This window comes from Panthera tigris, chromosome D1 (genome assembly GCF_018350195.1).
Source record: "Panthera tigris isolate Pti1 chromosome D1, P.tigris_Pti1_mat1.1, whole genome shotgun sequence".
Classification (NCBI taxonomy): domain Eukaryota; kingdom Metazoa; phylum Chordata; class Mammalia; order Carnivora; family Felidae; genus Panthera; species Panthera tigris.
In genome coordinates, this window is record NC_056669.1 from 62,358,903 (window position 1) to 62,372,423 (window position 13,521).

Consider the following 13,521-nt stretch of genomic DNA (forward strand, 5'->3'; position numbering starts at 1 on the left):
AGATACTTATATCTCAAAGTTGGTTTAATGATTTTCCTCTCTCAGTTTCTCCATTCAACATCGCTTCTAAATGCACATCTGAACTACACTTTACATGTTTTGGGCTAACCCACAGACCTTCCACCAAAATTATGTTTAGCGGAATGATGTACCTGTTAGAATAATGTATAGTCTGGTGGGTATTAATCTCTGCATGTTTGGATTCTCAAACATGAATATCTAAGGTGTACATTCTCATTCTCTTATACACAAGGTGGAATGAAAACTCTAAGATAAAAGTACTACTTCTCCTAAAACTGTTTTCATATTGAATAAACTTGACACACAATATTGCATAAATTTAAGGTGTACAGAAAGTATTACTTTGCTACACTTATATATTGTAATATGATTGCTGTTGTAGCAATATTTATCATGTTACATAATTATAGTATAATATTATTGCCTGTATTCCTTATACTGTACACTAGATCTCTATGGCCTATTTACTACTCATTTGAAGTTTGTACCCTTAAACACTATCAATCTTATCCCTCCACCCTCCATCCTTTGGTAACTACCATTCTACTTTCTGTTTTTTACAGGTTTGATATTTTTTAGATTCCACATGCAAGTGATACATACAGTTCTTTTCTTTCTCTAACTGACTCATCTTGTGCTAACTGTTTAAATGGATATTTTGAAGGTACTATGTAAAGTTTCCTCTAAGTGGAGGTCTTATTCATTTAGTAGTCAGCTGCCAGTATGTGACTCTTCAACTTCTTGCCTTATGTTCTTTGCTGGGCTCCCTGAAATTGCTAAAGATATAATGTTGCCTCTCTTGCAAGTCAAAAGATAACAAAGATACTTTGAGTTTCCTGTCCTCATGGTTCCTTGAAGTATTACATCCTGCACAAACATACCTACCTGCCTAAGCCTACACACATTCTTACATAAACCTACATACTTCCAAAGGTGAAGGAAAGATGTATGCATTTAAATACAAAAAGAAAGAAAAAACAGAGGTTTGTAGCACTTTGCCCAGAGAATCCCATGCTTGGAGTGTTTGACTGTATTAGAGATACCAGTCATTTAGAACCACACTCCTAAATATAAAATTTACCTCTCACATTCCATTTTATTATATACTTCATTCCACATATCATTTCATTCTCTCATTTTACTGCATTTCACATTTTGTTAATCTATTTCATATGCATCTGCTAAACATCTTTTATGTGTTTGTTATTCTGCTTGTCTCAGTAGGAAATGCAAAAGTGAGCAACAATCAGTAACCTAATAGGACTTATATAGGAGAAAGCACGGTATAAGGAAATGAGAAATTATGTGGAAAGGGAGTGAATATTATACCTGTTTTAGAACTATCAGTTCTGCAAGCTCCCAAATGGAATATTGTTAAAATGACTGAAGCTAGTACTAGAAATTTAATTCACCAGAAAGTTTCCATATGGGCCCAAGGAAAAACTGCGGGCAAGTGAGAGGGTCTCTTTTTAAAATCCAAAACAGAAATCAACGCTTTCTGTCCCAAGTGGCAGAAGATAGTTTCTTATCAATGAGGAAATTAAGCAAATCTTGAATTCTTATTTATCAAATAGTCTTTAGTGGAAATTCCAAGAGGACTCTAGATTTGGTGACTTTAAAATCCCTATAGATATGAAATTCTGGGTATCCAGAAATTAAAAAAAAAAGTGATTGCCAATGTGGACAATCTACCAAACATTTTTGTGTGCTTTAAGAGGTAAATTATAAAAAAATTAAAACTTCTAAATTAAAAAAAATAAAATAGTAACATAAAAAATTGTAGAAATATATGTAGCGACTCTGTGAGCATATGTTCCTCGCTGGGTAACTTCATATCATTTTTAAAATTTTTTCTGTTCTCTGTTCATGTACAGCCTAGAGTCTTTCATTGTGAATAGAGGTGCTTTTAGTCTGGATCCATTCCAACCAGACTATTAGGCAACTGCCAACATCTAAACTGAGGCAGCAAGACCAAGGTTTTAAAAGATGAGTTAGAACAAGAAACGATTGAGGGTGCCATGGTACAACATGACCCTGAGCTTTAAGTAAGGAAAGGATTTTATAAGACAGTGGTGCACAATAATCAAGAAATTGCACTGGGGAAGAGGAATGACACACAGGGAAAGGCAAAGCATCTCTGAAATGCATTGTGGTATATAAAATAATGAAGAGCATCTTCTTCTGAAGACATTTGAGAAACCAATGTTTATAGGAAAATGATAAAATGAGTTGCCATCTAAAAGTTATTAGCATGTTTAAGTATATGGTTGAAAAGCTTTCCATAGATTGTCAACCAATAATCTGATAAATCACATAATAAAAGTCAGTTATCACTCTTCTTACATGAGAAAACGAGAGCTCAGATCAGTGAGTAAAAAGTTACACATCTAGTCAGTGGCCAGAATGGTATACCTGGGATTCAAATAAATAAAGATTCCTTCTTATCTTATTCCAAGAGAAATAGTCTTAAGTTCTTTGGTATATAACACAACACTGAACTGTGAGCTATATAAGGTTTTTGTAAAGTGTTTTGAAAAATACATTATATTAACAACTTGATCTTCCCCTAAGAAATTTTCAGAAGAAATAATAAAAACATAATTCATATCAATTATTCACTGTAGTTCAACAAAATAACAAATAAGTAAATAATTGTGTTACCAGCTCTCAGTACATAAAGTTAAGAAGACAAATAAAACTCTTCAACAAACTCAGAGGAATTAATAATCTAGTATCAGAGGGAGATACACACGTGGCTAAAAAGAGATTAATTCTGCTGGGGTGAATAAAGGGAAGGATTGTAAAAGTAGGTGGAGTTTCCATTGAAACTTACAGTTTGTCAAATGAAGACACGTACTGGTTTTCTATGTGGGAGAAGATTCTTCAACATAGACTTTAAGAAAAAATATCAGTGGGCATAATCTGAAAATAATGAGCTAAGAGTAACTGAAATGATGGGCGAATAGGACAGTGCTTGAGAAGTTCATACTTTGGTTAGGATCAATCTTTGGACCTGTGGAACAGAGAAGAGAGAGTGGATCAAAGCTACTACTTTGGTGAAAGATAATGCTATAAGAATGATAAATTATTTTATAAATTCCCCCCAAATAACTACCGTCATCATAGATCAGCTAGGTATGTTAGAAGGTATTCTCAAAAGGCTCTTATATGTGACACTCTCAGTATCCAAAAGGGGGATCTGTTGCCAAGGTAAATTAATCCCAGGAAACACTGGCCAATATCTGAGTCCCTACCATTTTCAGGGCATAAGCAGGAAGGGAATTGCAAAGAATGAAACACACTTATCCTTGTTCAAATAACCCACTAATATGGATGTCTGGATCCCAGAGGACACTATTTTGGCACCAGCACAGGATGTGAGGATTGACACAACAGAGCTGAAAGTAGACTGAATAAGTCAATTTACCTGTATAACTAAGATAAACAGAAAAAAAGTGGGGATGCAGATAGTGCCTGAAGGCTGATGGCAGTCATATACGAGAGGATGAAGACAAAAGTTAGTGAAGCACATCTGAATACAGGAGACACACTTTCACTTGAAACAAAGCACAAACTCACAAAAATGAGTCATCTTAAAATGTTTTAATTCATCAAATATTAAAGGAGAGAATTACAGGAAATTCATACTCCAGGGAAGTGGCATTAAGTAAGTATATGGACAATGTCTGGGAGGGCTTAGAGAAGGCAGTGAGTGACACATGTCATTCCCTCACGATAAGAATCAAATTCTGGAGCCAACTTCTGTATCTCCACAGGAGACCCATTCATGACACAAAACCAGCTTGAACTGTGTCAGGTAGAAACAAGAGAAATAATACATATCTAAGTATTAAGCAATTGAGGAAACTCAGAGGCACTGAATGTGAGTGGAATACCGTTACTTCTTTACTTGGAAAACAGTATTGTTCTAATTAAGGTCCTGTAATTATGGCTTGGCACATCCTTCTCACACAGGTGAGGCCAAGAAACTGCCAGAAACTCCATAATGCAAAACTAAGGTTCCAGTCAGTTCAGAGACAACAGGACCCAGGATATGAATACCCCATAATTCAATTGAAAATTTGGAGAATGTGAAATCCAAACTTATTCCTGCAGTAACTGTTTACAGTCCCAGAGGAGCTAAGATGACAGAAAAGCATGGAAGCTTTTTGTGTGTCTCATGTCCATGAAATACAGCCAGACCAACATTAAACCATCCTACACACCTAGAAAACTGATTGGAGGATTAAAACAACAATCTGCACAACCTGAACCACAGAATTCAGCAGGTACGCAGCGCACAGAGCTGAATGTGGGGAGACTGAAGCCGCGAAAGGTAGGGAACCGCTTTTGTGGGCAGAGAGAGGATGGAGACTGGGGGGAGGGGGTGGGAGCATACGGGAAAAGCACCCCCTCCCCAAAAGCAGCTGGAGAGAAAGTAGAAAATTGGAAATAGCCACAGGGACTAAACTAAAAAGGGAGAAAGGAGAAAGGAGAGGGTTTAAATTCCATTAAGACTGTAAACAAGGGAAGCGCAAAGGCTGGAACTCCTCAGCTCGATACCTGGCGGTGCACTGGTGGGAAGGGCAAATCCCCAGGAGCAGAGTGGGGTCCAGGAGGTTCTCGGGCCACATGGGAAAAAGCAGTTCCACTGCTGGGAGGACATTTGGTAGAGACTGGTGAAGCCACCTGGTCCCAGCAGACTCCAGAAAATGGCCACATTCGTTGGTGCTGGAACAAGGTCGTTAAGTGTGAAGCCTGGTGCCAGATGTGTGTTGTGATTTTCCATAAACCCTGCAACACTGCTGCTACTCTGTCTCACAAACTTTTTCTGGGACGGGCTGGCACCTGGCCACAGTCTCCGGGCACAGGCAGCAGCAGGGTCCAGCAAGCATTCCTGGGTGCAGCCAATATTCGGCCATTGCTCATTCGGCCATTGCTCAGTGACACCCTCCCGCAGAGGGGCAGAGCTGGTCAAAGCCACAGTCCTTTGGAAGTAAGGGGCCGGGGAAAATAGCCGCATCTGAGACAAAACTCGGGAGAGAGGTACTGCCTGGGGCCTGGTCACAGAGAGTGAAAAAGCAGAGTCGATGAGAGCTGAAGACAGAGGACCGGGGCACGATTGCTGATCTGGGAGAACAGACTGGGTAGCTGGGTGGTGCCATTTTCACCACTCCCACGCATGCGCGTATGCACCTACAAGCACCGAAACAATCCACCCAAGTAGGCTAGCAGCGCCATCTAGTGGAGAGCAGAGCTGTTACACTGAGCCCCACCCAAATGGGCCAACTTTGGTCTTCAAACACAAGTCTCATTGACAGCTTGATTTATGGACTATAAAGAGCTACATAGACTCACTTCTAAGGGAAAACAAAGCAATTTCAGTCCTACTTCAATCTGTTAGCAAGTTCATCTATTCAATTTTCTTTCTTTTTTTTCTTTTTATCTTTTACAATTCTTTTTCTTGAATACAGAAAGAAAAATTCATTTTTATTTCAATTTTTATTAAAATATTAAGATATTAAAAATATTTTTTAAGTTTTATTACAATATTTTTTACTTTTGTGTAATTTTTTTCAATTTATACTTTACTTCCATCATTTTATTTTAGTCTATTTCAGTGTATTCACCTTTTCAAATTTTCAATTTCCTTTTTTTCTTTTCTTTCTTTTTTATCTCTTTTTCCTTTCTTTTCTTTTTCTTGAATGCAGAAAGAGAAAAACTTCATTTTTACTTTTAATTTCTATTAAAAATATTCTTATTTAATTTTCATTACTGTATTTTTGCTTTTATGGCAATTTTTTCAAATTCTATTTTACTTCCATAATTTTATTTTAGTCTACTACAGTGTATTCACTTTTTCAAATTTTCAAACGATTTCTTTTCTTTTTTTATCTTTTTCCTCTTTTTCATTTTTTCTTGAATACAAAAAACAAAAATATTGATATTTATTTTTAATTTTTATGGAAAATATTTTTCTTTAATTTTTTTCTACTATATTCTTTACTTTCGTGTATATTTTTTCTAATTTATTTTACCCCCATCATCTCATTTAAGTCTACTTCAGTGTATTCATTTTTTCAAATTCTCAAAAGATTTCTTTTTTTTTCTTTTCTCCCCCCTCTTTTTTCTTTCTCTAATCTGTCAAACAACTTTCACTACCCAGACCAAAACACACGTAGACCAACACCGAGACCAAAACACGTCATCTATTCGATTTGTGTGTTTTTTTAATTTTTAATTTTAATTTTTTTTTAATTTTAATTTCAATTTTTCTACCTCCTTAAATCCTTTTCTCCCTTCAAAATGACAAAACAAAGTAATTCATTCCAAAAGAAAGAGCACGAAGAAACGACAGCCAGGTATTTAACCAACACAGACACAAGCAAGATGTCTGAACCAGAATTTATAATCACGATAATAAGAATACTAGCTGCAGTTGAAAAGAGATTAGACTCCCTTTCTGAAGAGATAAAAGAAGTAAAAAATAGCCAGCATGAAATTAAAAATGCTATAACTGAGCTGCAATCACAGATCGATGCAGCAGTGGCAAGGATGGGTGAGGCAGAACAGAGAATCAGCGATATAGATGACAAACTTATACAGAATAACAAAGCAGAAAAAAAGAGGGAGATTAAGGCAAAAGAGCACGATTTAAGAATTAGAAAATCAGTGACTCATTAAAAAGGAACAACATTAGAATCATAAGGGTCCAGAAGAGGAAGAGAGAGAATAGGGGTAGAAGGGTTATGTGAGCAAATTATAGCAGAAAACTTTCCTAACCTGGGGAAAGACACAGACATCAAAATCCAGGAAGCACAGAGGACCCCCAGTAGATTCAACAAAAACCGATGATTAACAAAGCATATCATAGTCAAATTCACAAACTACTCAGGCAAGGAGAGAATCATGAAGCAGCAAGGGAAAAAAAGTCCCTAATCTACAAGGGAAGACAGATTAGGTTTGCAGCAGACCTATCCACAGAAACCCGGCAGGCCAGAAAGGAGTGGCAGGATATATTCAGTGTGCTGAATCAGAAAAATATGCAGCCAAGAATTCTTTATCCATCAAGGCTGTCATTCAAAATAGAAGGAGAGATAAAAAGTTTCTGAGACAAACAAAAATTAAATGAGTTTGTGACCAGTAAATGAGCCCTGCAAGAAATTTTAAGGGAGGACTCTGAGGGGAGAAAAGATAAATATAAATATATATATATATATATATATATATATATATATATATACACACACACACACACACACACACACACACACACACACACAAATAAATAAATACCAAAAGCAACAAAAGATTAGAAAGGACCAGAGAACACCACAAGAAACTCCAACTCTACAAACATCATAATGGCAGTAAATTCCTATCTTTCAGTACTCACTCTAAATGTCAGTGGACTCAATGCTCCAATCAGAAGACATAGGGTAACAGAACGGATAAGAAAACAAGATCCATCTATATGCTGTTTACAAGAGACCCACTTTAGACCTAAAGACACCTACAGATTGAAAGTAAGGGGATGGAGAACCATTTATCATGCTAATGGTGAACAAAAGAAAGCCTGAGTAGACATACTTGTATCAGACAATCTAGACTTTAAAATAAAGACTGTATCAAGAGATGCAGAAGGGCATTATATCATAATCAAGGGGTCTATCCACCAAGAAGACCTAACAATTGTAAACATTTATGTGCCAAATGTGGCAGCACCCAAATATATTAATCAATTAATCACAAACAACAAGAAACTCATCAATAGTAATACCATAATAGTAGGAGACTTCAACACCCCACTCACAGCAATGGACAGATCATGTCATCAAAAAATCGACAAGGAAACAATGGCTTTGAATGACATACTGGACCAGATGGACTTAACAGATATATTCAGAACATTTCATCTTAAAGCAGCAGAATATACATTCTTCTCAAGTGCACATGGAACATTCTCCAGAATAGACCATATACCAGTACACAAATCATCCCTAAGTACAAAAAAGATCAAGATCATACCGTGCATATTTTCATACCACAATGCTATGAAACTCGAAATCAATCACAAGAAAAAATTTGGAAAGGTAACAAATACTTGGAGACTAAAGACATCCTACTAATGAATGAATGGGATAACCAAGCAGTTAAAGAGGAAATTAAAAAGTATATGGCAGCCAATGAAAATGATAACACCACAACCCAAAATCTCTGGAACGCAGCAAAGGTAGTCATGAGAGGAAAGTATATAGCAATCCAGGCCTTCCTAAAGAAGGAAGAAAGATCTCAGATACACAACCTAACCTTACGCCTTAAGGAGCAAGAACAGCAAATAAAGCCCCAAACCAGCAGAAGACAGGAAATAATAATGATCAGAGCAGAAATTAATGCTATAGAAACAAAAAAACAAAAAAACAAAACAAAAAAAAAAACACAAAAAACAGTAGAACATATCAATGAAACCAGAAGCAGGTTCTTTGAAAGAATTAACAAAATAGATAAACCACTAGCCACTTTGATCAAGAAGAAAAAGGAAAGGACCCAAATAAATAAAACCAACAATGAAAGAGACCAACAATGAAAAGATCACAACCAACACAACAGAAATAGAAACAATAATGAGAGAATATTATGAGCAATTATATGCCAATAAAATGGGTAATCTGAAGAAATGCACAAATTCTTAGAAACATATACACTACCAAAACTGAAACAGGAAGAAATAGAATATTTGAACAGACCCATAACCAGTAAGGAAATTGAATTAGTAATCAAAAATCGCCAAAAAACAAGAGTCCAGGGCCGGATGGGTTTCCAGGAGAATTTTGCCAAACATTTAAGGAAGAGTTAACACCTATTCTCTTGAAACTGTTCCAAAAAATAGAAACGGAAGGAAAACTTCCAAACTCTTTCTAGGAAGCCAGCATTACCTTGATTCCAAAACCAGAGACCCCACTAAAAAGAGAACTATAGACCAATAACCCCTGATGAACATGGTTGCAAAAATCCTCATCAAGATAGTAGCCAACCAGATCCAACAATACACTAAAAAAGTTATTCACCACGACTAAGTGGGATTTATACCTGGATGCAGGGTTGGTTCAATACCTGCAAAACAATTAACATGATCATCACATCAATAAAAGAAAGGACAAGAACCATATGATCTTCTCAATAGATGCAGAGAAAGCATTTGACAAAATACAGCACCCTTTCTAGATAAAAACCCTCAAGAAAGTAGGGATAGAAGGAGCATACTTCGAGATCATAAAAGCCATATATGAAACCCAATGCTAATATCATCCTAAATGGGGAAAAACTGAGAGCTTTCCCCCTAAGGTCAGGAACAACACAGGGATGTCCACTCTCGCCACTGTTATTCAATATAGTATTGGAAGTCTTAGCCTCTGCAATCAGACAACACAAAGAAATAAAAGGCATCCAAATCGGCCAGGAGGTGGTCAACTTTCACTTTTCACAGATGACATGATACTCTATATGGAAAACCCAAAGAGTCCACCAAAAACTGCTAGAATTGATTCATGAATTCAGCAAAGTTGCAGGATATAAAATCAATGCACAGAAATCGGTTGCATTCATATACACTAACAATGAAGTGACAGAAAGAGAAATCAAGGAATCAATACCATTTACAGTTGCACCAAAAAACATAAAATACGTAGGAATAAATCGAACCAAAGAGGTGAAAATTCTATACGCTGAAAACTATAGAAAGCTTATGGAAGACATTGAAGAAGACACAAAAAAATGGAAAAAGATTCCATGCTCCTGGATAGGAAGAACAAATATTGTTAAAATGTCGATACTACCCAAAGCAATTTACATATTCAATGCAATCTCTACCAAAGTAACACCAGCATTCTTCACAGAGCTAGAACAAATAATCCTAAAATTTGTATGGAACCAAAAAAGACCCTGAATAGCCACAGCAATCTTGAAAAAGAAAACCAAAGCAGGAGGCATCACAATCCCAGACTTCAAGCTATACTACAAAGCTGTAATCATCAAGACAGTATGGTACTGGCACAAGAACAGACACTCAAATCAATGGAGCAGAATAGAGAACCCAGAAATGGACCCACAAACGTATGGCCAACTAATCTTTGACAAAGCAGGAAAGAATATCCAATGGAATAAAGACAGTCTCTTCAGCAAGTGGTGCTGGGAAAACTGGACAGAGACATGCAGAAGAATGAACCTGGACCACTTTCTTACACCATACACAAAAATAAACTCAAAATGGATGAAAGACCTCAATGTAAGACAGGAAGCCATCAAGATCCTCAAGGAGAAAGCAGCCAAAAACCTCTTTGACCTTGGCCGCAGCAACTTCTTACTCAACACATGTCTGGAGGCAAGGGAAACAAAAGCTAAAATGAACTACTGGGACCTCATCAAAATAAAAATCTTCTGCACAGAAAAGGAAACAATCGGCAAAACTAAAAGGCAACCCACAGAAAGGGAGAAGATATTTACAAATGACATATCAGATAAAGGGTTAGTGTCCAAAATCTACAAAGAACTTATCAAACTCAACACCCAAAAAACAAAAAATCTAGTGAAGAAATGGGCAAAAGACATGAATGGACACTTCTGCAAGGAAGACATCCAGATGGCCAACTGACACATGAAAAAATGCTCAACATCTCTCATCATCAGGGAAATACAAATCAAAACCACAATGAGATACCACCTCACACCTGTCAGAATGGCTAACATTAACAACTCAGGCAAAAACAGATGTTAGCAAAGATGCAGAGAAAGAGGATCTCTTTTGCATTGTTGGTGGGAATGCAAGCTGGTGCAGCCACTCTGGAAAACAGTATGGAGGTTCCTCAAAAAACTAAAAATAGAACTACCCTAGACCCAGCAATTGCACTACTAAGCATTTATCCACGGGATACAGGTATGCTGTTTCAAAGGGACACATGCACCCCATGTTTATAGCAGCACTATCAACAATAGCCAAAGTATGGAAAGAGCCCAAATGTCCATCAATGGATGAATAGATAAAGAAGATGTGGTATATATATAGAATGGAATATTACTCGGCTATCAAACGTATGAAATCTTGCCATTTGCAACTACATGGTTGGAACTGGAGGGTATTATGCTAAGTGAAATTAGTTAGTCAGAGAAAGACAAATATCATATGACTTCACTCATATGAGGACTAAGAGACAAAACAGATGAACGTAAGGGAAGGGAAACAAAAATGATATATAAAAACAGGGAGGGGGACAAAACAGAAGACACCCATAGATATGGAGAACAAACTGATGGTTACTGCAGGGGTTGTGGGAGGAGGGGATGGGCTAAATGGGTCAGGGGCATTAAGGAATCTACTCCTGAAATCATCATTTTCACTATATGCTAACTAATTTGGATGTAAATTTTTAAAAAATTAAAAATAAAATTAAAAAAATATAAAGTCCCTATGCATCATAAAAACAATTACCCACTATCAATTTCTATTCCCTGGGTTAGTTGTTATCCATTTTACCTCTTACAACCTTCTCAGTAGTTTCTGGATTCCCTGCTTGATCTCTTTGGTCCTCACACCATAAACAATGGGGTTCAGAGCTGGGGGGATGAGGTGGTGCAGGATGTTGAGCAGGATGGGGACATCTGGGGGAATTCTCTTCCTGGCCAGGTTAGTGATGACCAGAACCAGCAGGATGGTGCTGAAGAAGAGGATGAGGATGAAGTGGGAACCGCACGTGCTCAGGGCCTTGGCCGCAGCACCCTCAGCCTTGATCCTTAGCACAGCTTTCAGGATGAAGGAGTAGGAGAGAACAATAAGGATGAGGTCAGAGCCCAGGAGGGTCCAGCCTGCCACAAACTGGTAGAGCCGGTTGAAGGTGATGTCATCACAGGAGAGTTTGGACACAGACAGGTTAGCGCAGATGCAGTTCTTGATGATGTTCCCTGCACAATATCTGAGTCGGGAAGAAAGGACTGGAACAGGAAGGAAAAAGAGGCCATTCCGGGCCACAACAAATATGGTAGCTCTAACCACAAAATGGTCGGTGATTATGGATGGGTATCGTAGTGGGTGGCAAATGGCCACATAGCGGTCATAGGCCATGACCATGAATGTGCAGGACTCCATGGCAAGGAAGCAATTCATGACGAACATTTGGAGGAAGCAGGCAGAAAAGCTGAGGGACCTGAGGTCAAACCAGAAGATGGCCAGAACTTTGGGGATGACAGTCAGGCAGAGCACGATGTCCAGCAGGGAGAGGAGGCTGAGCAGGTAGTACATGGGCTTGTGCAGAGAGGCCTCCAGCTGGATGGTGAGCAGGAGGGTGACGTTGGCCCCCATGGCCAGGAGGAAAAGGAGGCTGAGGGGCAGAGACAACCAATGCTGCCAACTCTGGTAGTTAGGGAAGCAGATGAGGAGGAATTCGGAGACTGGAGCAGTGGAGTAGTTGCTGGGTGAGGCCATGTAAAGTATTCTGTACAAGTTAAAAATCCAGAGTCCCTTAAAATGTAGGACAAAATACATTAACATAGAAAATATGTGTTCTATATGTAGTAAAATTCAGGTTTCCATGGGTCTCTTAACCTATCTCAATGAAGTTTTTGAATAATCAATATCGTCACCATCATCATCATCATCACCATATCAATATTTGCTGACATTAACTGAACGGTCACCATGGTGTACACATTATGCCGAATGTTTATATTCATTAGCACATTTAGTCCTTTAAATAAACACTTAAGATTAATAGTATTGTTATCCTAATTTTCCAGATAATTAAAAGGAACAAAGAGGGGCAAACTTTTTTGATAAAAATTATACATCCAGTAAGTACTGAAGCCAAGTCTGTGACAAAAGAGTCTGACTCTAAAGTCTCTGCTTTCAGCCACTATACATTGTTTAGCCTCAACAAGCACAATTACTTACTAAGCCCCACTTTCCTTCAGAGTTTAGGACTAGCTTATGGAGAGCTCTGTTCAGCAGAATACATGGAGGTCCTAGAAAAGCCCAGCCCCCTAATCCATATACTTGGACAGGGCCTGACTTCAGGATTTCCAATTTTTATTCTTTAGGAAACATTGGAATGGAGGTAGGGCATCCCTTGACTCCACCCAAGAAGAATAATATCTTCTAGTACCAAACAGGATTTCACTTTTTTTTAAGTTTATTTATTTATTTCGAGACAGAGAGAGAATGCACAGGAGGGGGGGAAGAGCAGAGACAGAGGGAGAGAGAATCCCAAGTAGGCCTCACATCTAGCATGGAGTCCAATGCAGGGCTCAAACCCACAAATCATAAGATAATGACCTGAGCCAAAAGCAAGAGTCCCACATTCAACCAACTGAGCCACCCAGGTGCCCCAGGATTGCCCTTTTAAAAACACAGTGTTTATCACTCATACTGGGTTATTTCCTGTGTTTCTCTTGTGCTTTGTGCTCTCAAGAGTGCTTTCTTTGGTTTGGATTCCTTAGAAAAGTCTTACAGTT

The 13,521-nt window shown here is 37.9% G+C and overlaps 1 protein-coding gene across 1 annotated transcript in view; it reads right to left on the reverse strand.

The window, feature by feature from the left end:
- Positions 1-2,874: 2,874 nt before the first annotated feature.
- The window catches only part of LOC102954174 (olfactory receptor 56A4-like), a 136,982-nt gene continuing 126,335 nt past the window's right edge, over positions 2,875-13,521 (reverse strand). The window contains exons 8-9 of the mRNA XM_042959034.1: positions 11,552-12,532; positions 2,875-3,034 (exon numbers count right to left, since the gene is read on the reverse strand). Of these exons, the coding sequence (XP_042814968.1) occupies positions 11,555-12,532 (978 nt within the window). The 3' untranslated portion in view covers positions 2,875-3,034; positions 11,552-11,554. The remainder of the gene's footprint in view (positions 3,035-11,551; positions 12,533-13,521) is intronic.